The sequence below is a fragment of the Podarcis melisellensis genome, assembly GCF_964234715.1.
Source record: "Podarcis melisellensis genome assembly, chromosome: 15".
Classification (NCBI taxonomy): Eukaryota; Metazoa; Chordata; class Lepidosauria; order Squamata; family Lacertidae; genus Podarcis; species Podarcis melisellensis.
The window spans coordinates 27555421-27578331 of record NC_138532.1 but is presented as its reverse complement, the minus strand read 5'-3'; the positions used below and the strand labels follow the sequence as shown (position 1 = coordinate 27578331).

General features: G+C 40.5%; 1 protein-coding gene across 6 annotated transcripts in view; it reads right to left on the bottom strand.

Annotated features, from left to right (window-relative positions):
- Positions 1 to 22342, bottom strand: part of APLP2 (amyloid beta precursor like protein 2) — a 54164-nt gene extending 31822 nt beyond the window's left edge. For all 6 annotated transcript variants that reach the window (XM_081889799.1, XM_081889801.1, XM_081889800.1 and 3 more), the window contains exon 1: positions 22166 to 22342. In XM_081889799.1, coding sequence (XP_081745925.1) covers positions 22166 to 22291 — 126 coding nt within the window. In that variant the 5' untranslated portion in view covers positions 22292 to 22342. The remainder of the gene's footprint in view (positions 1 to 22165) is intronic.
- Between the last annotated feature and the right edge of the window lie 569 nt (positions 22343 to 22911).

The following is a 22911-nucleotide window of genomic DNA, read 5'->3' as shown; positions in this document are numbered from 1 at the left end:
ACAAGTGAATATACTAAACCATAGTTTGAATCTGGTTTAGCATCTTGGCTTGTACTGAAGCCTTGTTTTCCCACTTTGGATGAAATGTGAAACTACAGTTAAAAGGCTCCCTGGTTTAACTGCAGTTGACAAAAAAGCAAGGAACCAAGGGGCTCCATGCACAAGCAAGACTTGCTGCATATCTCAGCTTAACAAGGCAAGACATGATTGCCTGAACCAGTTCAAAAAGACAAGATAATTTCAGGCTAAACTAAGCTGCCCCTGGAGAAAGAGGACTTGATCAGTAAAGATGAAACAGCATTCACTGTCAATGCCAGAAGTAATGAATTAGCAGAGCTGAAGAGCTTCACTATAGCAGCTTCGCTCTGCTGCTGTTCCCCAAAAAAGATCAACTTGAGGGGTACAATTTTAGATGGTGAAACAAAATCTTCATCATTACTGTTTGCTATTTTCAACCTTCATTACAATTTTCAGTTCCCTCTAAGAATCCAATATGAGAGGGCAGAAAGTAAATAAGCAGGGTTTTATCAGGAGAGACTAGTTCATCTCCAGGATCCAGCATAGTAATGGTTCACAATTTGCGAATAGGAAATATGCCTATTAATTTGACTTAATATTTTGTGTGTGTTAGTATATACATATACACCAACACTAGCACCTACACCAATAAACCTAGTATACTTGGTGACTAACTATTTAATAATGTATCCCATGATGGTTTCAGTGTTATCCATAACACATTATAAAGAAGATGACAAATATTTAGTAAGACCAACAAATTATTCTCTGCCTGATGCAAGGAAAGCCAAAGGTTTTGGCATATACAACACACTACAGGTGTGGAAGTTTGGAAACTCAGCCTAAACCAGACATCAATACACCAGTACTGGACCAGTGACCCAAATGGAGAATTTGTGATTTACTACTTTGTTCTCTCAGAGGAGGATTCCTTCCAATACTTTGCCTAAATTAGGAAGAAAGTTGTTTGGCCCCAACACCAGGAATATTCTTAATACTTCTAGAAAACAGCCTCACATCCTCTTTGGGAAGGGAGGGACAGCATTAGCACAGGAAGGAAAGAAGAAAACACAATGGCATGCAGAGATTCGTTTATAAAGGCTCAATATTTGGGATAAGAGACTTCTTTCAGGGGCAGCTTGACAAATTTATTGAGAGGAATGACTTCTGTCTTAAACAATCTTGTACATTAACTGAGAAATGGTTGGCTTTAGCCTCAATAACCAGCCTGTTATGAGTGTGCTCTGTCCTCTGAACACATTGTTAAGTCACTGTAGAATCAAGTCAAGGGAGCCTGATCCCTTGAATTGAATTCTTGCAGGCAAGTCTGAGAATCCATACCATAAACCTCTTGTTCTCCACACTTGTGTAGCTTCTCATTCATACTAACAAGCAATGCCAAGCACCAACCCCCTATGCCCATGTCCTCTGGAGACCCTTCCACCTTTCTCCTCCTTATCCTTTTGGGCTCAAAGACAGTCTTCCATCTACTGTATTGGGAAGCCAAATATTTTTTCTACCCTTGAGCTATGGTATCCCACTTTCAAAGTACCTGCTATAGACCTGGAACGTTCAGTCTTAATTGCCTTCCTAGACTACAGAATCCATTTACTGCAGAAAAGTAAAGGGAGTCTGAAATGAATATAAAATAAAGGCTATACTCCCTTCTTTGCCTTCATGTAGCTTCTCCATTAAGCAAAATCTATTTACAACTGACAAAAGTTGCATGCAGGGCACACTGATTTCTAGTCTGTAGGCTGATTAAAACGAGCCTTTCTACCACACACGATGGTATTCACATACAGGTCTTGAACAACCTGGAATTACTCAAATATCAGGGGAGGACAAATGCAAATGCCTGTCGTTTGAAGACCATATTAGCAAGCAAATGAAACGTTTCAGAAAGAGAGGGTGGAACAGTGTTCAGTGCCAGGAGAAACAGGAGACAGGGCGTGTCTGGAATGTTAACCTTGGGTGTTCACATGCTGCATTGTGCAGAAATAGTCCTGGACTTTGACTTATAACATGCAAAGGATTTTATAAGGTCTATCCTACTGTGAGCCACTGTAATTTTCTTTCTTAGAATGGTACTAACAAATGTATACAGCAAAACCAAGTGCAAGAAGCTGCAAGGTCAGCTATGCCTATTAGAAATTCATCCAAAATTTGTTCTGAACCAGCATGAACCTTGTTCAAACAGAGATCTTTAAGTCAAGAAGATGCTGTGTTTAAACATTAATGCTGAAGTGTTTATTTTAGCCATCTTTTCAGCTTATCGCCACATTACTAAGGGAAGCTTATCCCATTACTAAGGGAAAGGTATCGCTCCTCCTTGGATTGTTCAAATAGTTTGCATATCACTGGAGACAGGTTGCCATAGAGACATTTAAAATACTTATTCGCAAGTGAATAAGCTAAATGAGTCACTCACCCTCAAGATGTTCCTGTTACCTAAAGCAAGTTCAGGTAGATATATGAACCACAGAAAAGAACATTTCATGTCCAGCAGTACAGGTCAGTGCTTAGCCAATATCATGTACACAACATTTTGAGCATCAGAGTCCAATCAGGCTGCTTAAAGCATTCAATTATCTTATGCTAATCATCCAAACATATGGACATTACGCATGGGGCAGCATACAAATGTCCTAAATAAAAAACTATATAAATAAATAAGTCACCAAAATCAGCTAAGGGTTGTACATCCTTTCATAAGCTTAGCCTAAGTGTGCAAGTCAAGACCAACCCACATCACACACATCAGTTGTATGAAACAAAATTACAGTTGTTCATAAACCCAGACACACACATGTTCCAACTGAATGTGAGACATGTTAGACCTTCTAATTAAACAGAAGTTACAACAAGGATTTAAAGATCATGTACATTACACAAAACAACAAGTGGCAATCCCAGGATTGTGGGAGTGAGTAGAGACTGAACTTCCTTCCTTTCTGCCAGACGTTTTGATCTGAGGACAAAAAAGTCCTTTCTTAACCCAATAGCAGGTTTCACTCTCATGTGTGGCTGAAAAACCTCCTACTAGGTTCATCTGTGACATCCCACTAGTATGTGCTCTCCCACCAAAAAGCCTTCAAGGCTTTTCTTTAGATGTTCTGGACATTTTCTGCCAAATTCTGCTGTAAATTTGCTTTCCACAAAGACATATTCTGCTCTGCAGTAACTTCATTGAAATAGACAGTTTGTGCATTTTCCCAATCCAGGGCAAACCTGGTGAAGCTTGCTTTTTTTCCCCTGAACAAAGTCAATTTCAAAAATTTCCACTGAGCTGCAAAATAAATAATCAAGAATTGACATTAATCTGAAGGCTGGAAGGGGGCACAAATAGGAGGAAAATTCCAGGATGGGGGTTGTTGTTTTTCCCCCCAATGTCTTCACATCCAACCACAATATTGATTTATTTTTCATTTTTAATGTCTAGCTTCTTTAATTGCTCCGCTTTACAACTGTTTCTATGCCACCAGCAGCCAGTGGAGATGAAAAGACTTTTAATCATGTTGCCTGGAATGGAGAGAATTGCAATCCAGCCAACAGGCTGCTAAACTATGTGTTTCCTTCAAAACAGCAGCAGGTTCTACAATGGCATTTGCACAGCTGAGGCAGGTCTCTGAAATTTTCGTTGCCCTGGGTGGTGGCCTAACTGCTCTTTGTTATACTTTATGCAGGATGCAAAATTTGTCGTGAGTGCATGCTTAAGTATTTATGGTGATTAGTGGTGCAATCTAAGTACATATGGAAATAATGTTTACTTAAAAGCACATTAGTCCTTATCATTTAGCCTCAAAATCAACCAGAGACCAGAGTTTTTACATCAGCAAGGATAGCTTTTAACCAGCCCACCCCCGCGTGGTGGTTCATGAGGCAAGGGATGTGAAATCTCAATTTTTTTTAATTGGAAAAGGTTCTGATGCCCTGAGTGGATCCTATTTAGTACATTTGCTTGACTTATTTAGTACAGTGGTACCTCTGGATGCGAACAGGATTCGTTCCGGAGCCGCGTTCGCATCCTGAAGCGAATGCAATCAGCGTCTGCGCATGCGCAGGTCACGATTCACCACATCTGCGCATGCGTGTGACATCATTTTGAGCGTCTGCGCATGCGTGAGCGGCGAAACCCAGAAGTAACGCGTTCCATTACTTTCAGGTCGCCACAGAGCATAACCTGAAAACGCTCAACCTGAGGCATATTTTAACCCGAGGTATGACTGTACTGTAAACCAAACAGAAAAAAATGCAAAATTTACATGCTGTGCATGGCAACCAATGCCAGTAGTGTAGATTTTGGCTCAACTCTGTCACCGCCCCCCAAAGCTCAACAACTTTTGAAATATGGTAACCCTAGAGTTAGAAGCTAAGTTTTTGGAAGGGGGTTTAATGAAGGAACAAGAGAACAGCAGTTTGAATTCTCCCCAACAATCATCCTGATTCCCATCTGCATTTGACTTTATTAGTCAGCAGGCCCCAGACTCCACTACAACAAAAACTAAGTTGAGAGACTAATGGAAGACCTCTGAATGCAGGATGCTGTGTGAACAAGTTTTTATGTTAGACAATAGCAATAAACTCCTGAGATTAGTATGCATTGTCACTCTGCAGAGCACTTCTAACAAAACTTAGATTCAAGTTCACCCATGAGACACCAAAGAGGATTTGTCAAAGCAAACACTTGGTGTCACATCTTGTAATTGCAGCATGAACTAACTGGAAGAGTGAGACTATTGGTTCTAATATTTAAGAAGGCACACAGCAGCATCACAGACTTGTGCACATTAACTTGGGTTGGAATCAACTGAAATAGATTAACCCAAGCCACTAAAACTGGGACAATTTATATAAGGCTATTCAGAACAGAAAGACTTTGGTACAAACAACTGCAATCTTGGAGGCAGGGGGAGATTTGTTTACTTGCAATTCTACCAACATATTTACATTATTTATAGGCTACCCTAAAACAAGAAATTATCTGGATGGCTCACATAATAAAGCCACAGACTTCTAAAAACATTTAAATCAGATCTAAAAACTGGAGAGCGAAGAATAATCAACAAGGTCACACTCCCACCTCCCCCACCTCTCCCACAAAGGCTCTCCAACAGAGCGATCAAGGCAATTTCATTATTAAAAGCAGAACTAAACCTCAATTTAAATGGATCTACTTCATCCAAGAGTGCTTAGATTTGGCTAGCAGCCACCCACTCCAGCACTTTGCCCAAGGAAGGGATGTTACCCAGCACCCTGTTGCTGCTCAGATCTTCTGGGTTTCACGGAGTAACAATCTGAACAGCCTAATCCTGTTCCCATTTCAGCCTTATGAAATTCAATCATAGATCCCATTCTGTCCCATTTTGTGGAAAGACAAGTTCACATTTAAACTGTACACATTGTGAACATACGTTCGTAAAATTAACCCTTTTCAGTGTACTCATCCATACAATACCTATTAAATAATACATGTGTACATACTTCGTGTTCACCTAATGCTACAACACAAATTTCATGAAATGTGTGATGTGACTTGGAGTTTCACTCTGATCCATAAGCAATTTCTGGTTATCAGATTAAAGGTAAAGGTAAAGGTACCCCTGCCCGTACGGGCCAGTCTTGACAGACTCTGGGGTTGTGCGCCCATCTCACTTAAGAGGCCAGGGGCCAGCGCTGTCCGGAGACACTTCCGGGTCACATGGCCAGTGTGACATCGCTGCTCTGGCGAGCCAGAGCTGCACACGGAAACACCGTTTACCTTCCCGCTGGTAAGCGGTCCCTATTTATCTACTTGCACCCGGAGGTGCTTTCGAACTGCTAGGTTGGCAGGCGCTGGGACCGAGCAACGGGAGCGCACCCCGCAGCAGGGATTCGAACCGCCGACCTTTCGATCAGCAAGTCCTAGGCGCTGAGGCTTTAACCCACAGCGCCACCTGTGTCCCTGGTTATCAGATTACTCCTTTGTAAAATGTGGACCAAACAAATTCCTCTTCTATTGCTAGTTCAAGGTAAGCTTTTCCAGCAGCTGTATCAATTTTCTATAATGAAGCTGGGATCACTTCCCAGACCCAGCCAGCCAGCCATCTAATCTTTGCTAGAGATAATAACCTAAGCCGGAAACTGATTTTACCAGGCTGGGGAGACAGTAGATATGTGTAAATAAAATAAGACGTGTTCCACAAAGCACGATGTCACTGAATGTAAACTTCTAGTTTGTTTGCATTTAGACAAACCAGAAAAGCTCGATGTGGACACAGGAGTTGTCCTAACTACTACTAATAATTCAGCTGTGGCTCCTTGTATTGAATTGTATTTAAACCTCATGTCTGGCAAGAACGCAAACAAAAGGGCTCCTGTCCTGCGGTTCTCAGTCAAGTATGAGCTGTCAGAGTGAGAGAGGCTGGCCAGTAAGATGTCAACTGAGCATGTCAATGTGCTGGTTACAAAGGAGAGAGTGACCACTGGTTAGCTGCAATAGTTATCTCCTAAAATAACACTAGGTGCTGGGACTTAAGAATTGAACTATTTCATGGGAAGAATTTAGTCCTTAAAGGAAGTGGGGGGAAATCATTCACTGAGTTTGTAGGTATCCTATCAATTTCCTCCAATGATGTCATGAAAGGACTACATGAGGCTGCCATATTTGTCCATCCAGTCCAGCATTGCCTTCACTGTTAGTGACTCTCTAGGGTTGTGGGTCACTATGCTTTTTCTTCAAAGTGTTGTAACAGCCTACAGGCATAATTTCAGCACTTCTTCTTTTAACGTTGTGCCTAATTTTTTCCGGGATATTTAGTGTATTTTGCTGTTATGTATCGATTCACTACTTGTGGTTTCAATTGTAATTTGTGTAACCACTTAGATTTTTTAATACTAAACGAAACAAAAACAAATGAGCGAAATGAAACAAATTGAACAACAATGACTTCTGCCTTAAGTAGACTGAGAATCGTCATAGATGCAAACTCCTACATGTGAAGAACTTTGATGGACTCCAAATTCAACCAGCATGGCCAATGGTCAGGGATGTTCTGAGTTTAAGCCCAGCAACAACTGAAGAGTCACAGGTTCTCTGCCCTGTTTTAAAGTCACAACCACTTCATTACATCAAGAACTTTGACCAATCAGCTTGATCCATCTTCATTTAAGCTAGATGTAACAAGAATTAATCACTACCATTACTTTTGATTTAGCCATGAAAAGCTTAGTTACATGAAGCAATGCTGCAAATAAACCAGCCAAGTGTAGTTTGAGCCAATCTGTAGTATAAAGTACGCTGACATTTTTCTTTAGATCTTATGCAGAATTAGCCATAAATTTCAGAGTACTCAACCCATGGGAATGTCTGTTCTAGAACCATTCAGAGGTTGAATAACCTTTCAGTAATGCATTAGCTCTCACTTTACTTCAATGTACTGGAAATTCCAGCAGTTTCTTTGGAGCACTGATGAAATTCACTCTCTTCAGCAAGGACAAAGAATTTGCTCCTAGGAAATTGATCCTTAGAGATTGTATGTGTTCAGGAGCTAGCCTCAAGTATTCCCTTCTGCACCAACTCCCCAGCACTTGAAAAAACACTGGTAGGCAGAAAGAACACACAAGACTACAAACCTTTCCTGGCTGTAGACTTTAATCTCTGAGGTCAGTCATACATTCACTGGATATTGATTTATTATTATTATTATTTACACAAATACAGTAGATCAAGTTCACATTATGCTTCAGGTTCATATATGGTTCACCTGCGATGTGCATGCCTTTTAGGATGGGACTAAGGAGGTAGATGTAGAAGGTTTTTAATCCATCAGTCTTCTGAAATTATTGTTGGCATGGAAAGAATTTTGCATTGTGCTTCAAACTGTTTTTTCCTAGTTGCTCTTCCTGCCTTTATTCAGCGGCTAGATGGCTTGAGCTCAGGAAGACTAATTACTGTAATGCCTAACATAGCAAGCCATAGATCTAAAGATGAGCAACTCTTTTAAGCTTTAGTATTTTTTATTTTTTAAAAAAGCTAGTATATGCAACAACACACTCAGGCAAGAGGGGAATAATTATTGTTTGTAGTCAGATCTGGTGCACCTAGATAATACCAGCCACTGTCTGACTTTGAATTTAAATAGTGCATAACAACGTACTTCTCTGGTTTTCTGGAATTTGTTTCACCTGATTTCTATAGGAAGCCCTAGTGCACAGATCCACTCTATGGCCGACATCAAGATTCAAGGAAATATGCTACCATCACCCAATCTTAATGCCTTTTAGGAGGCAGCACAGTCATGTGTAAGCAACTCAGCTGTACTCCATTTTATTTTGTAGTCTTAGACAGAAAAACACCTTGGAAGAATGCATTAACCTTTCGGATTCTTACATTTCAGAAGTGGATGTTGGGAACATCATGGCTGCATTTTTCTTCAATATAGTTTTTCAATATGGAAATCTATTAGTACTTCTCATTATAATTGTTATAATAAAGTTGCTGTGGATATATACTGCACTGTTAAAATAAGTTTTGCTTCCTCAGCATGGACACCGTACATAATTAGGGCACACTGAATTTTTCAAATTCCCAAAATGAGGGGTGCTAAAAAGTTGCAACATGACTTGGGAATTCAAAAGATATTGTGTTTAAATTAATTTAGTTTAGTTTTGCTTGGTAAATAACTATTTACTTTTGAATGTTTTTGTGACATTTCCAATAATTTTAAACTTGATTTGACTTAAACTTGACTAAAAAAACTGATGAAACTTGTTTATTTTTCTTATTAACTGATGTAATTACTTCCTAATGTTGTTTTATGATTACAAGGTAATGTTTTATGCTTATCAGGACATGTTTTATGCAGAGAAACTATTTTTTAAAGAACATTACCTGACATTTTTAGAAGGTAAAGTAAAAATTATTTGGTTTTTCTATAGCAGTTTTTGCGCTTTTTAATCAAACATAGATTTACCAAGCTAAATGTTGTCCAACCACAAAAGTAATAGCAGTTTTGAATTCCTCACATCCAAAAACATATTTTGAAGACCTGTCACTGAATAAATTTTCAAAAATTACGTTTGACCCATAAAATGACAATCCAATAATTTGTAGGTATTCAAAAACAGTCTGGTACATTACTTACTTAAATGTAAGCAAAAAGATATTTTTCTTTGAATTCCTCAATCTTCTTGGCTATCCAAGGAATATGACAGTACCAGGACATCAGATACAAGATTTGTCCCAACACGATTAATCAAACAAATTAACTGTCAAGCCATGGTATTTTTTATGTAGTATCAAAGTTAGTGATACTCCTTTAAATGTGCATGTTGCTACTGGAGTCTATTTTCTTTTTGCATGCATTTAGATGATTCCTGTTTGACTGAAGCAATGTCAAATCTTGATACATATGTGCATTAGATAAACAGATCAGTTTTACTAGTAGAATTTAGTGCAAAGCCAAAGGACTCATTCAAGGTCATGGTAATTACTCTGACTGGATTAGTACCTATCCCTCCTCCTCCCACTAACCTCTGTAATTAGTCTTATAGGATGATAAATTACCGCTTTCCCACCGGAATTATGAAAGTTTAATCCACGAAGAAAGCTAAAGAAGTTGCCTTTGTTTTAGAGTTATGCACTTTTTGGAAGGAGTCAGCTCCCTGCTCCCCCCTGCAATGTAATAAAACATTTAACAATCGTTCAGCATCCCCAGAAACATTTTTTTACAAGGAGTTCATAACTTCCTTTAAAAAGGTGAGTACCAGGAACAGTCTTTAGACTCCTGGGTATTCCTTGCTTCTGACCTAGATTATTTCAACTGTGGGCATCCTGCTTCAAAAGTAGGACTTCTCTTTTGCAATGAGAACTGTTAAAAGAACGTGACTAAGATATGCTGCAGTTCTGCTTGATCTATGTGGATAATATGAGTCTGTCTGTTGTTGACACAGCAGGCACTGCAATTATAACCATACACTTCTTCTTATGCATGCACACGAAAGCTCATACCAAGAATTAACTTAGTTGGTCTTTAAGGTGCTACTGGAAGGAATTTTTTTTTGTAATAACAACAACCATTATTGTTATTGTTACTATTACTACAGCGGTACCTCGGGTTAAGAACTTAATTCGTTCTGGAGGTCTGTTCTTAACCTGAAACTGTTCTTAATCTAAAGCACCACTTTAGCTAATGGGGCCTCCTGCTGCCGCCGTGCCGCCGGAGCACAATTTCTGTTCTCATCCTGAAGCAAAGCTCTTAACCTGAGGTACTATTTCTGGGTTAGCGGAGTCTGTAACCTGAAGCGTCTGTAACCCAAGGTACTACTGTATGTACCACTACTACCATCACATTACGCAACAGCAACAATTATTGTTATTGTTTTTATTACTATTATTACTATTGCTACTACCATCACATTATGCACACAAACATTCATCAATTGGGAAAGATCTTGGGATTATCTTTCTCCCAACAGCCAGGGCCAAACCATGATTTTCAACATCTTTGCCCTCACCAAGTACTCAGAAATATTTGTTCATCCATTGGTTCTCTCATTCTCACACACCTGTCATCCTACCAGGGACTATGCCCCCTCAATTCAACCCAACTTTTAAAAGGAAAACTCTACTCTTTCATACTTTAGGGTTCCCCGTCCGCACTCACCTCTGAACTTCAGAAATTTGGAGGAATAGTGCAATGAAATATAAAGGCAGCAGAAAAATACACATAATGCTGCAGCATCATAGAAACAATAGAATGTCAGTATCTAGAACATGGGTAGGCAAACTAAGGCCTGGGGACCGGATCCGGCCCAATCGCCTTCTAAATCAAGCCCGCAGATGGTCCGGGAATCAGCGTGTTTTTACATGAGTAGAATGTGTCCTTTTATGTAAAATGCATCTCTGGGTTATTTGTGGGGCATAGGAATCTGTTTATTTCCCCACCAAAAAATATAGTCCAGCCCCGCACAAGGTATGAGTGACAGCGGACTGGCCCCCTGCTGAAAATGTTTGCTCCCCCCCCCCCCCCGGTTTTAGAAGCTTGCTTTAAAGGCTAGGGAAAAGCAGGCAGGACAAGGCAGGTTCCCTCAGGAAGCAATTCCAAAAACACAATGCTACAACTAAAAAGAACCTGTCTCACGTCTCCCCAGTTCACTTCTAAAGGTGGGAGAATAAATAAAAGACAACCTTTTTTAATTAAAATGCCCAGCACCCCAAGATTTCAGCAAACTCTTAGCCTTAACAGGAACCTAAAGGCAAACACTATAACTGTGCAGCCACATCACCTCCAAACTAACAAATTCAGTGGTCACAAAGTAGTGAGTTCAAGCTATGATGGAAGAGTAAAAAAGCTACCCAGCACTTAATATAGCCATAAACACGCACACACACACACACACACACCGCTCAAAACTAATGAAAAACTACGGGTGGCCAACTCTATTCAACAATTATACATATTCAGTGCTGGAATTAACATCTCTCAATATTTACATGTTTAGTTACTGATTAGAGGTCATATCCTCTTTGAAACTATGTCCAGGTACATGAGGCAGTTAATGTGGAAACACAAAATGAGATATCTGATCTGCAAAACGGTGCTGAATTCGCATTTCAGTCTTTCAAAGATAATTGTAACTGGCACAGGCCTATAGAATGTCATCACCCAGTATACCATAGCAAGGGATTCTCTTTTATTATGGTAAGCATTGTTTGCATTACAGAGATAACACATCAAAACCATGACCTAGAGAACCATGACCTTTTTTTTTCCTAGCCAAAGGTGTGTTTGCCAACCACTACTCCAGACTATAGATGTCTCTTTTTTACTACATGAAAAAGTACTAGAAACAGTAACTCAAAGTCATGGAGCAGATATTGTTTAGGACTTTATAGCATGGATTGATAAACCCTAGACTGAATGGCATACTTGCCATTGCATCAACAAGGTGAATTATCACTTTGATAATGCTTTTGAAAGCTTGGCAACTTCAATTGAAATGTCTTTTTGTTACAAAATGAGACTTACGAGTCAATATATTCATATGTTTGCTGGCATCACCACCTACATTACACAGGAACAAGTTACCTTGGTATCATATAAGGCTTAACTCTTGCTTTGAATGGATTAATAGAATGATGAGCCTGTGACTCAGTATTTACTTGCTAGCACAAAGCACTGTCCCTACGTTCAGTGAAAATGCCATTCATTTATACTTAAACTGAGGGAGGGAGGGCAGGAACACCTTATAAAGTGTGTTATGCTTATTTTGCCTTGAGCGCAGGGGTCATGAATCAACAGCTGCTTGCTGACCCATGCATTCCTGGCAAAATGAAGGCAACACATTTCACAAATGAAAAGGAACTTATTATTTCCTATACTGCAAACTCCATGGACAACATTTATAAAGTATGAAGCAGCCCATACAGCTGATTTTAGTGTAGACTCTCCAGGTGCCAGAGTTTTCGGAATATATCCACAGGGGCAAATCAGTGTGCTTTCACACATACAAAATCTGGAAAACCCTTGTGCATGTGTTACACTGGGAGTATCTGCTTTGTTCTCCTGAGGCTTATGTTTCATTTTTTAAAAACAGGGCTTCCCAAACTTGGGTCTTCAGCTGTTTTTTGAATTGCAGTTCCCATCATCCCTGACCACTTGTCCTGAAAATTAGGGATGATGGGAGTTGTAGTCCAAAAACAGCTGGAAATAACACCATTGTGAAATCTTGCCCACAATGTCAGAGGAAGAAGTTGTGAAAAGGGGAAGCTCTAAAGAGCAGTGATTCACTACAGTACTTCCCAATTCCTGGGGAACCACTTTCTGGTTCTTTCCCACAACCCTCACTATGAAATTTCTCTCTGCAATTATAAAGGGCTTCTAGATAAAAATATATATTTAAATTTAACACAGATTATATGAAAGTTATGGATGAAACTTTAAATATCATGCTAACAACCACAAAGACAAGAGGAACAAATACAGCCCAGATTGCAACTTTGTATTTAAAGAAATAATGCAAGTATGTAGAGGAGAAAAGGAAGTGACAGGTTTACTTCCGCAAAGAGAAACACCTCGGAAAGAACAGCAACTTTATTAAAATATATCAGATTTGCAGTTATTTGAATAGCTTGGCTGTAAAATTGCATTGCCACCTAAACAGAAAGACTGCAGTCAAGAGAGGCTTCAATTGGTGGTTTTATAGGCTCCAAGGTCAAGATACGACCTTAGTATCTATTGAAATGCAGAGTCCTATAACCTCTGCATCTCCCACCACTAATAAATCTGCTGATAACAAGAATTAACCTCTCATTTACACCTGTATGACGAAAGCAAAAAGTGAAGAGGATTTGTTTCTTCCCCCAGACCCACTTCTGTTGATGTTGAGGGGAAGTAGCTGAGGGAAAGAGAAGTCTCAACAGCTTGATGGTATTAACATCATCACTAAGCAAGCCAATCCTTTAACAAGTTTCTGAATCACGTATTGGTATCCATACTTAGTTATGAGAAGTGTGTACTAGGGCAACAATGTAACAAAACTTAAAGGATGGTTCAGCTAAGGGCAACACAAATCTATGCTTAGAAAAAAGCTTAACGGCAATATAAAATTAAGAAGTAAATTACAGTGCTTGGCAAAGAGAATTTTCCAGTTTAACTGGCTTCGTTTGATCCTGAAAAATAGTCTATACATCTTCAACAGGCACTCTTGTAATCATTACATGAAACTGCCAAGTGCATGTGCTGTGAGCAAATTTGTTGAACTTTTAAACTCTAGATGTGCATGCCTTCTTTGATGTCTCTTAATTCTTTCCACCATGGCAGATTATGGTTTGTTGTTAAAGAAACTCTAAAATGTGAGGTTTACATTCTACAAAAAGAGTTCAAAAATGCTGTACACTCTGCCCTACTGCTTCCTGGTTCAAGTGGAAAAACATGACATTTTCTTTGAAGAATTTTACCTCTGGATTGCTGTTCTATCCTGACTGCAGTAGGCCTACTGCAGTCTGTACGGTTAACCACAGAAGCTGTTAGCTCCCTTACAAATTGTTAGATTTAAGTCACTAAATTAAGAGACTGGTTATTTACATGGCAGAAGTCAGACTAGGGCTCAAATTCACCAGAAAGAGGCAAAAGCAGGACAATGGCTTTCCAAGATCACCCCACCCATCTAACTAGCCACTATTGTGCCTACATGTGGACATGAACTTATTTCCAGCTGAACATGCAGGAAGTGATGCCATGGTAGGAAAGAATACTGTGCATGCTAGCCCTCAGTCTCTTAATAGTCAGGTATTTCTAAATTAGCAATTAGAAAACAAAAACTGCTACAAGCTTACAACTAGACTTTCCTGGACATCTTGCCAAAAATACACTTTCCCCAAAATGCAGGCAACAGAATTAATTGTAAACCGATTTTTAAAAAATGAAAAAGCATACCACCAGTCTTAGCTTCCTTCCACTATGAAAGAGACTTAGACATCAGCCAGTGTGCTGTCACCATGCATTTTTATCCCATCAATGATGAGCTGGTCTGAAGGGCAAATTGATTATAGCACTGACGATCTTGAGGCCTTGTAGCCCATGGCTAGGAAAATGATGAATAATTTTAAAGATTTCCCCCCTGAGCAAAAGCATGAAGACACTGTACTAAACTGGACTGTTTTCCAGTTTAAGATCAGGGATGGGGGATATTCATGTCAGATTTGATTAGTTTAGACATGGACCACTGAGGAACTCAAATGTATACATGCCAACCACAAAAATAAACTGTCTCCAATGAATTAGACATGAATTATGCCCAATAGTTTACACTTGCCAGTTATCAAACGTAGCAAATTAATTTCAACACAAAAATACATAAAGCTTGATTACAGTTGCCCAAAAGACTGCAAATATTGCCACTGCATTCCCAGTGTCCACAAATTTAACAGACCATAGCCTTGTTGACAACTGAAGATACTAAATGCTAACGGATTATGGTTTTGGATAACAAAACTAAGACATGGGGGTGGGGTGGGAGCTTTGCAAATCTAAAGTAAAATTGCTAAATATAGATCCTGGTGACCATGTGTGAACTTCTGCTATCAAATCCAACATACTGTCTCCAATAATACCATAATTGATCAAAATAAATCAAATGTGTAAATACCAAGAGCAGGGACATGGACAATACTGGATTAAATACGTACCTTTTCAAAGGAGAAACATAAAATATTTGGTAGCTAAGTATTACCTGTAAACTGATAGTCTTTTGAAGCACATCTAAAATTGATGTTCAGTGCATTCTGTCTGTGATTGAACTTAATTGAGAACCAGGTATCCAGCTGCAATTTCTAGTACCTTTTTGTCTGCCAGGCATTTAGGGGTTTGTGTTATATAAACCATACAGTGATTTGCAATACCCTGGGACTGTATCTTGAAGCAGGGTTAAGAAAAATTAACACACTTCCATTGCCACATAGGAAAAACATCCTTTAGCATTTTACATAACAGTTTGGGGAAAAACAGATGATTTTGTCTAAATAGATTTTACACTCATTTTTATTGTGTTTTGATGTTCGCAAGCTATGCTGTATCAATATAAGAATAGACAAGGTGTACTTTGCTGTAGACTTAAGGTAATAGCAAGCAGCATAAAATGTAATACATCAGTGAAACAATGCCAACAGACCAAAAACAAAATCATCGTCCAGAAAATATACCACCTGAACAGGATAAAACAGCATAAATCATCCATACCAGGGTTACAGAAGCAAGCACCCAGCCTGGAGGCTACAGTTTTGTCTCCACTAGAGGTAGGTATGTGGCTTTTGGCTTTTTTAAAAAAAAAAAAATCAGAGCTTTACCAGTCTACCAAACATAGATCTCAACTCTTCCCATTTCCCCTCTACAGGCCACATTTTAGAAGATAGCAGGGTTATTCTTTCACCACTTGACCTCCACAGACAGTATCTTAAGCTGTCATCACCCGTGCCAAAACCACAGCTGTTAGCAAGCATTACATGCTGGCCTACAATTTGCACTACTGCAATCATGGAGGAAAATGTGGTGGACCTACTACTGATAACCCATCACCATATGTCAAGTCTGACTTCAGCTTTTAGCTTGCAACTCTGGTCAGCAAGTACAGTGGTTCTCCAAAAAAACCCCTGCAATTCAGTGAAGGGTTGTGGGCAGCACCTAATAAATGTTCTAAAGCAGCGTGTCAGTAAGCTCTGCTACAATAAGAGTCATTGCTACTAGATCTGCTAGCTACTAGATCTGCTTGCTATTCTGTGCACAATCCATTTCACAGGCACATACACAGTTTTAAACAGATGACTTTAATCGAGCCAAAGTTAGCAATGACTATACATGCTAGAATACAACTCAGTCATACAACAAACATGGGCTAGACTGTGCCCATAGTCTTCAACTGTGCGCATTTAAGCAATTAGAAATCTGTTAGTTTTGCCTTCTAATTCCTACAGAGAAAAACATATCAAGACATAATTTCAACCTCATCAATGAGCATTCTTGTATCTGCTAAGATTTAAACAGTTACAGAAAGGTGTAATAAGGACTCTAGCTTTTGCAGACCTGCAATACTAGTAATAAGAGTTTTGCCATAATGCTGCACCAAAGCAGAATGAAGTATATGAGAAAAGGTAAGCAAGCAAAAACATTTAGAGCAGATCGCCTGTTCAAGACCTCTTCTGTTTCATGACCTGAGAAAGCCGTGCAGGGAACAAAAGATGTGAAAGGGAATATTTTAAGAACAGGGGCTAAAGTTAATGCACATTTGAAAATGGAACTAATGAAGCAGTACATAGAAGCTATATATGCTGCTTATAAGACTTCAAGGGTAAAGTTACTAGCTCAAAACGTATTGAGCAATTGAGCACAATGAGCTGTGTACTATAAAAAGGTTGAATGCATAGAGTGTATAGCTGAAGGCTATAAACAAATTGCAAGTTCTGATTTAGAAGACACTATTAAAGCTGGAAGTTGCCATTTCCAGAGGATACCATAGTTCCTCAAAACTAGATTTTTGTGTGACATCCATCTTCTGTCCTTATATGTACAATACCTTTCAGAAGGCAACTCATCCATAACTACAAAAATTCCAACTGTAAGAATTTTATTGGAATGAGTAACAACTAGAAATGTAAATGTGCAAAAGCAATTCCAAAATGAAACACCAACAGGGTCAGAATATTAACTCAAATTACTCCAACTACTACTTAGAATTGAGTGCAACAAGTTCTATTTCTTTCATGTAACTTGATCTGCAGTGAAGTCAAGCAATGGACAAAGTTGTATTATAATCTTTAATTTTGTTTAAAGTTTATTGTTATGACTTGTTTTAAAAACCAATTTTTAAAAGTTATGCGCCTGCTGCAGCAAAGAATGTCAAGGTAAGCTATATGAAGCATAGCTTCTATGTTCTCTCTCTCTATATATATATATTTGATTCATGAGCTGCTATATGCAATTTGGAACCTGACATAATTTTGTTCTTTAATGTGTAGGTGAACTTACAGATCAAAAACCATGTGCTAAATTAAATGAAACAGATAGTTTCAAAAAGTGTGTATACAGAATGCATTCACAGACAGAGCTGCAGCTCATAGTCAACAATCTTAATTTGACCCCTTCAAAGGCACACTAATAGAGTGATTTGTTTCAGTGCAGACAGTTTCCATTTCAGGACAGCTCTAAATATATTAGTAGTCCAGTAGGTAAACATCCAGTTTGAGTTCATTTCATCTCTTCCTGCATGCCAGTGTGCAAAAATACCATTTCGTGCTAATAAGATCATTTAAAAGAGGGAAACAGATTGTCTCTTGCCATATGAAAGTTGGTGGTTCCTGACCTTGAGTCCAGGTGATTTGAAGAACCATTTTCTCCCTTAAGCACCTGCCCACCCACTCTGTTCAGAGACTTTGCGCCACACCTGTTTGCCTTCAGAGGCTGAGCTAACTGGGACATGGACAGGGCCTTCATCATAGTGGCACCAAGACAGTTCAACTGTCTACCTCAGGAAGCATGCCTAGTTTTCTCTCTTTTGACCCTTAGATAAATTGTCAAGAAGTTTATTCCACCAAGCCCTTAGAAAAATTTCCTCCTTGCTATAGATATTTTTTATAAATTGGGTATCTGATAATGGCTTTTTTATTCATTGTAAACTACCTTAGGAACCTTTGTGGCCAAAATGTAGGGCAGAAGTGTCTTAGTCGGTAGAACCCAGCAAATCAGCCCTGTCTGGGAAGAGGCAATTAAGTAGTAGTGGTTAATTTTCTTTTGCCATTCCATTTAACGACCTATGAAGAATGCCTTACTCAACACTGAGCTTCACATACATGCACTTCCAAACATGAGGCACAAACTGAAAACAGACATGTCGTAGATGTTAAACAGATTACTGGGTGTCCTGGGGACAGGGACTGGTTATCTGAGATAATTGAGTGAAAGAAAATCCACCTGACAGATGCCAAATCTACTGTTGCGTTGTTTTTTCTGTGATAGAACTAAACTTCATTAAGCACCACCTTTAACCTCTTATGGAAGTCAAATGGCCATAAACCATCTTTCTGGTCAATACGTTTTCAGACCCAAAGTACCCCAATTTCTCTCTTTATTCTCATGATTAAAATAGCAATACGCAAGTCCAGAACTTAGACGGCATAGTCTGTTGCTAACCTACCACACAAAGCTGTAAGCTTAGATGGCAGCCTTCTGTCTAGCTACAGCCTCCACTTCAATGGCTGCTACGTAATCAATACATAGTTGGGATTTTGCTTTGCATATATAGCTCTATACTGGAAGGAAATAGGGCAGGTCTTTGCCACTAATTCCTGCACATGATACAGCTTCCAGACAGGATACAAACAAGCAGCTGAAGTTGTCTCGGATATGAGGGAGGAAGTGCCACACAGTTGGAAGAGATTTTAACAGGTGTAGGGGATTAATTCCATAATCAGGAAGCCCCCCTCCATGCCAAGTAATCCAAGAGGGGCTTTAGTTGGAATCCCACACCCCGGCCTCATTGAGTCTTGTTATCAACCTGGCAGAAAAACTTCAGGCAGGTTTTTCAAGATCAGTTATTGTCACTGAACTGCCATCACATTGCAAACAATTGTTGAGGAATCTGAAGAATTTTCATATAGGCAAAACTTGAGAAGACAATGAATTTGGGTAGCCTCATAGTGAATTCTGAAGGGCAAAATATATGAGATACGACTCAACCTTTTTTGCTCAAGATCATATTCTGTAGAATTTAGCAATGTGAAGAAGACAATTCCCATGCAAACAGTATGATCTTATAAAAATAATCCACGTATTATATGAAAAATTATCCCTGCAGGGCTGCTTTGAAGGCAGTTATAATTAACTTAATGTCTGAAATATGTTTTTGAACACTTTTGAACAACTATGTTAATGATGGGTATACACATCTCTATTTGTGTAAGGTAGACTTAGTTCTATTGAACTACCTATGTGCTATATCCTGCTTCTCTAGCCAACTTCTGCCAAAAACCACCCTACAGTTCGGAAATTTCTTTATTATGTTTTAATGTGGACCTTGAGAATTAAAATAATGTTGATGGGAAGGCAGGTCTTCCATGTCATCTAAGAAGAGCAAGTATTTAAATGTTTCATAAATACCCATTATGCTCTGATAAAGCTTTAATCTGAAAGACAATGAAATAGGCAGTTGAAACCAGAAGATTTAGCAAGGATCTATTGAGCAGATAACACAAAACAAATGATTTTTTTCCCCCTACAAAGTTGTCCTCTAAGCTTCTAGACCAATCTGACACTCACATTTCTTGTTACTGTGCCAAGAATGCAGAGGTCAGTTCTCATGCATTTGCAAGCACACATCCAGGGTAAAACAAAGACTCAGAAGATAGGTTTCAGACTCAATCTTAAGATAGCAATCCAAATTCTTAGCATACCACTGCAGCATCCCTTCTTGAACTCCTACAGAAAACCATTTGTTTTTATCCCAGAAAGGTTTGGCAAAAACCCATATTCATTTAGGCTCCCAATGCCAACCCTTTACCAGATAAGTAGAAAGAAGCCTTGAAATGCTTTCACAAACACAGGCAAAATCCTGTTCTGAAATGGCACCATAAGAGGTAAGAGCTTGCTAGATTTAGAATATAAAATACGGGCAACATCATAAATTACTTTTGCAGCACTGTTTTCTACCAAGTCGTTATCTTTGGATAAGAATACTTAAAATGCTGGAGGAAACTGGACACACTGATCAGCTTCATATCCAACAGAGCAAGACTGTCAAAGCAAGCAGGTAAGGAACACCTCAGCTTGCAGAACAACAGACTGGAGATCACTGGCTTCAAGGAAAGTGGAAAACTACAGTATCCAAGGAGGCTCAGGAAGGGGCTGAGTATGACACACCCTCTAGCACAGCAGTGTTTCCCCCCAGGTTGAGAAAGAACTGAGAACACCACAAATACTGCAGAAGCAAGGTACTTTCCACACACAAAATATATAATGCAAATCCGAAACCAATGCTGGAAATGGTTAAGTGAGACATTTTGACATCACACTGCAGAAATCTCAGCAAGGGTTCTTTCTGGGCCTTTCCCTCCTTATCTCGGTCATGAGAGCCAGGTATGCCAGGAGAAGGGATAGATTAAGGACAGGGGAAAATGAGGCACAATCTTCTCCCCCTGCAGCTCTTTTCTCTTCTGTAGGGAGGGGTGGGGAAGAGAGAGAAAAAACCTCCAGAACACCAAAATCTCTGATTGAAGGGGGTGTTGCTTAAGGCAGATTGTACAGAAAGAAACAGGATTGCTCAGTGTGGGAGTGTTGAAGTGGCGGGGTGGGGGAAGAGAGAAAGGAAATGGCTGTAAGCAAATGGAGGACACAGAGGTGGAAGTAGGAAAGCAGGGCGGGCAAGAGAAATTCCTGGAAGACTGGGGGGGGGGGAGAAAACCATAGGCACTGGAGGACAAGGTAAGTTACAGAATCTGAAGGAGGAAGAAGCAGAGTCACAGAATTGTAGAGTTGGGAGGGACCCTGAGGGTCATCAAGTCCAATTCCCTGCAAGGGAGAGGGAAAGCAGGGGGGTATTTTTATTATTATTGAAATGTTTAGTTCAAGCATCCTAATTGGAAACAAGCCAGTCCTTTGAAGTCTTCAGATCTAAAGGGCATAAATGCTACACTGGAGGAACTGTCCTAACGAAACCTTGATGAACCTGTACACAGCAGCACCAAGAGGCACCGCTGCCTTGTTTTTACCCGTCAACATCTTATACAAGATGAAATCCCGTATTAAAGACAAGCCCTGTTGGATCAAAGTGGAGCAGAGCCCTACTTTGCAAGGGTGTTGCAAGGAGTCTCCTGGAGAGCTCTGGCGACACACAGAAGCACTCCATATACACTGAATACTATGTTGTAGCACCGATCCCCTATTTACCCTGGCTTCTAACGCTGGAGGTGTATATCTTTCGGACTCACCTAACTGTTGGGGGATGTAGGTCGTTTTACCATTACTAATACTTGTTTCAATGTTGCAACCCTGGGACCTTATAGTGAAGGGCAGGAAAATAATAATTACAACGACAATGATAATCACTCGCTCTCATGACTACTGTGAGGAACATCACTGATGATGATAAAACAGCAATTATGCTTCGATACTGGGAGGGTGGGCAGTGGTCAGTGGCTTAGACTCGGAAGAAACCTGGGGGTCCAAATCCCCGAACCCACCTCAGCAAGCATGAAGCTCACTGGATGCGACCTTTGCTGCTGGTGGTGATGTGTGTGTGGACGAGGGAAGCCAGTTACTGCCCCTCTCAGCCTGACCTACCTCGCAGGGTTGTTGTTGCAGGCATGGGAGCAAAGCAACAAGAAAAAGGTGCAATAAATAAAATAAACGCCAATAAACCTAGTTTAATCACTCACCCTAGTATTACACAATGAATCAATAGATAATAAGGAGGATTTCTGGAAGGTGGGGGAATTAAGGCTAAAAATAAGAGAGATCGGAGGGGAGGGGAGGACGAAGCTGACCGGCGAAGGACCCTCCCTGGTCCCCCGGCTGAGGCGAGCGTGGTCGGTGCGGAGGAGGCGCGTGGTGAGGGGAGCCATGGAAGCGCTCTCGGCTCCCTCAGCGGGTGCTCTCCTTCTCCTCCTCCTCTTCCTTACCTCGATGTAGCCGGCCAGCGTCGCCGCGGGGCCGGTGAGCCCCAAGAGCAGCAGCAGGGACCATCCCAGCCGCTCGGTGGTGCCCGTCGCGGTGCCCGTCCTGCCCCCCGCCGTCACCGTCGCCATCCTCTACTTCTTAGGCGACCCTTCTCCGCCGCCGCTTGGAAGCAACTGCTGCCGCGCCAGCCTCAGCGCCGCCTTCGTCACCGCGTGGGAGGAGCAACAGCTCCCTGCGTGGGCGGGGCTTGGAGAAGGGAAAGAACTTCTCCAAGCTCCGCCCAGCTCCGGCGTAACTTGCCAAGCAATTCCCCCTCCCCCTGCCCCGCTTTGAATAGACTGCTCTCTTAGCCAATAAGAGGGATAGTTCCGCCCCGCCAGTGTCGGCCAATCGAAGGCAAGAGCCAGCACAATGCGGTGTTCGGAGGAGGCGGGGCTTGCGCAACCTGGCGCCGCCCTCCCGGGTGGCTCGTTAGACTACGACTCCCAGCAGCCTAAGTGGCGCTGGGCCACTCTCGAAGGCTGATGGGAGTTGTAGTTCCAACTGTACCAGGAGGGTGTCTTTGCGTTGAGAAAAAAGGAGAGGCATAAATTCATCGCAGTGAGGCGGGTGGGTGTATGGGGGGGGGGGTTGCTAAGCGTCAGAACACGGCAAATGCTGCTTTTCATACTGTCTCAACTGAAATCTCCATTCGAAATAGAAAAAATGGCAATTAACACGCTAGAACTCATGGGCATTCAATGAAGCT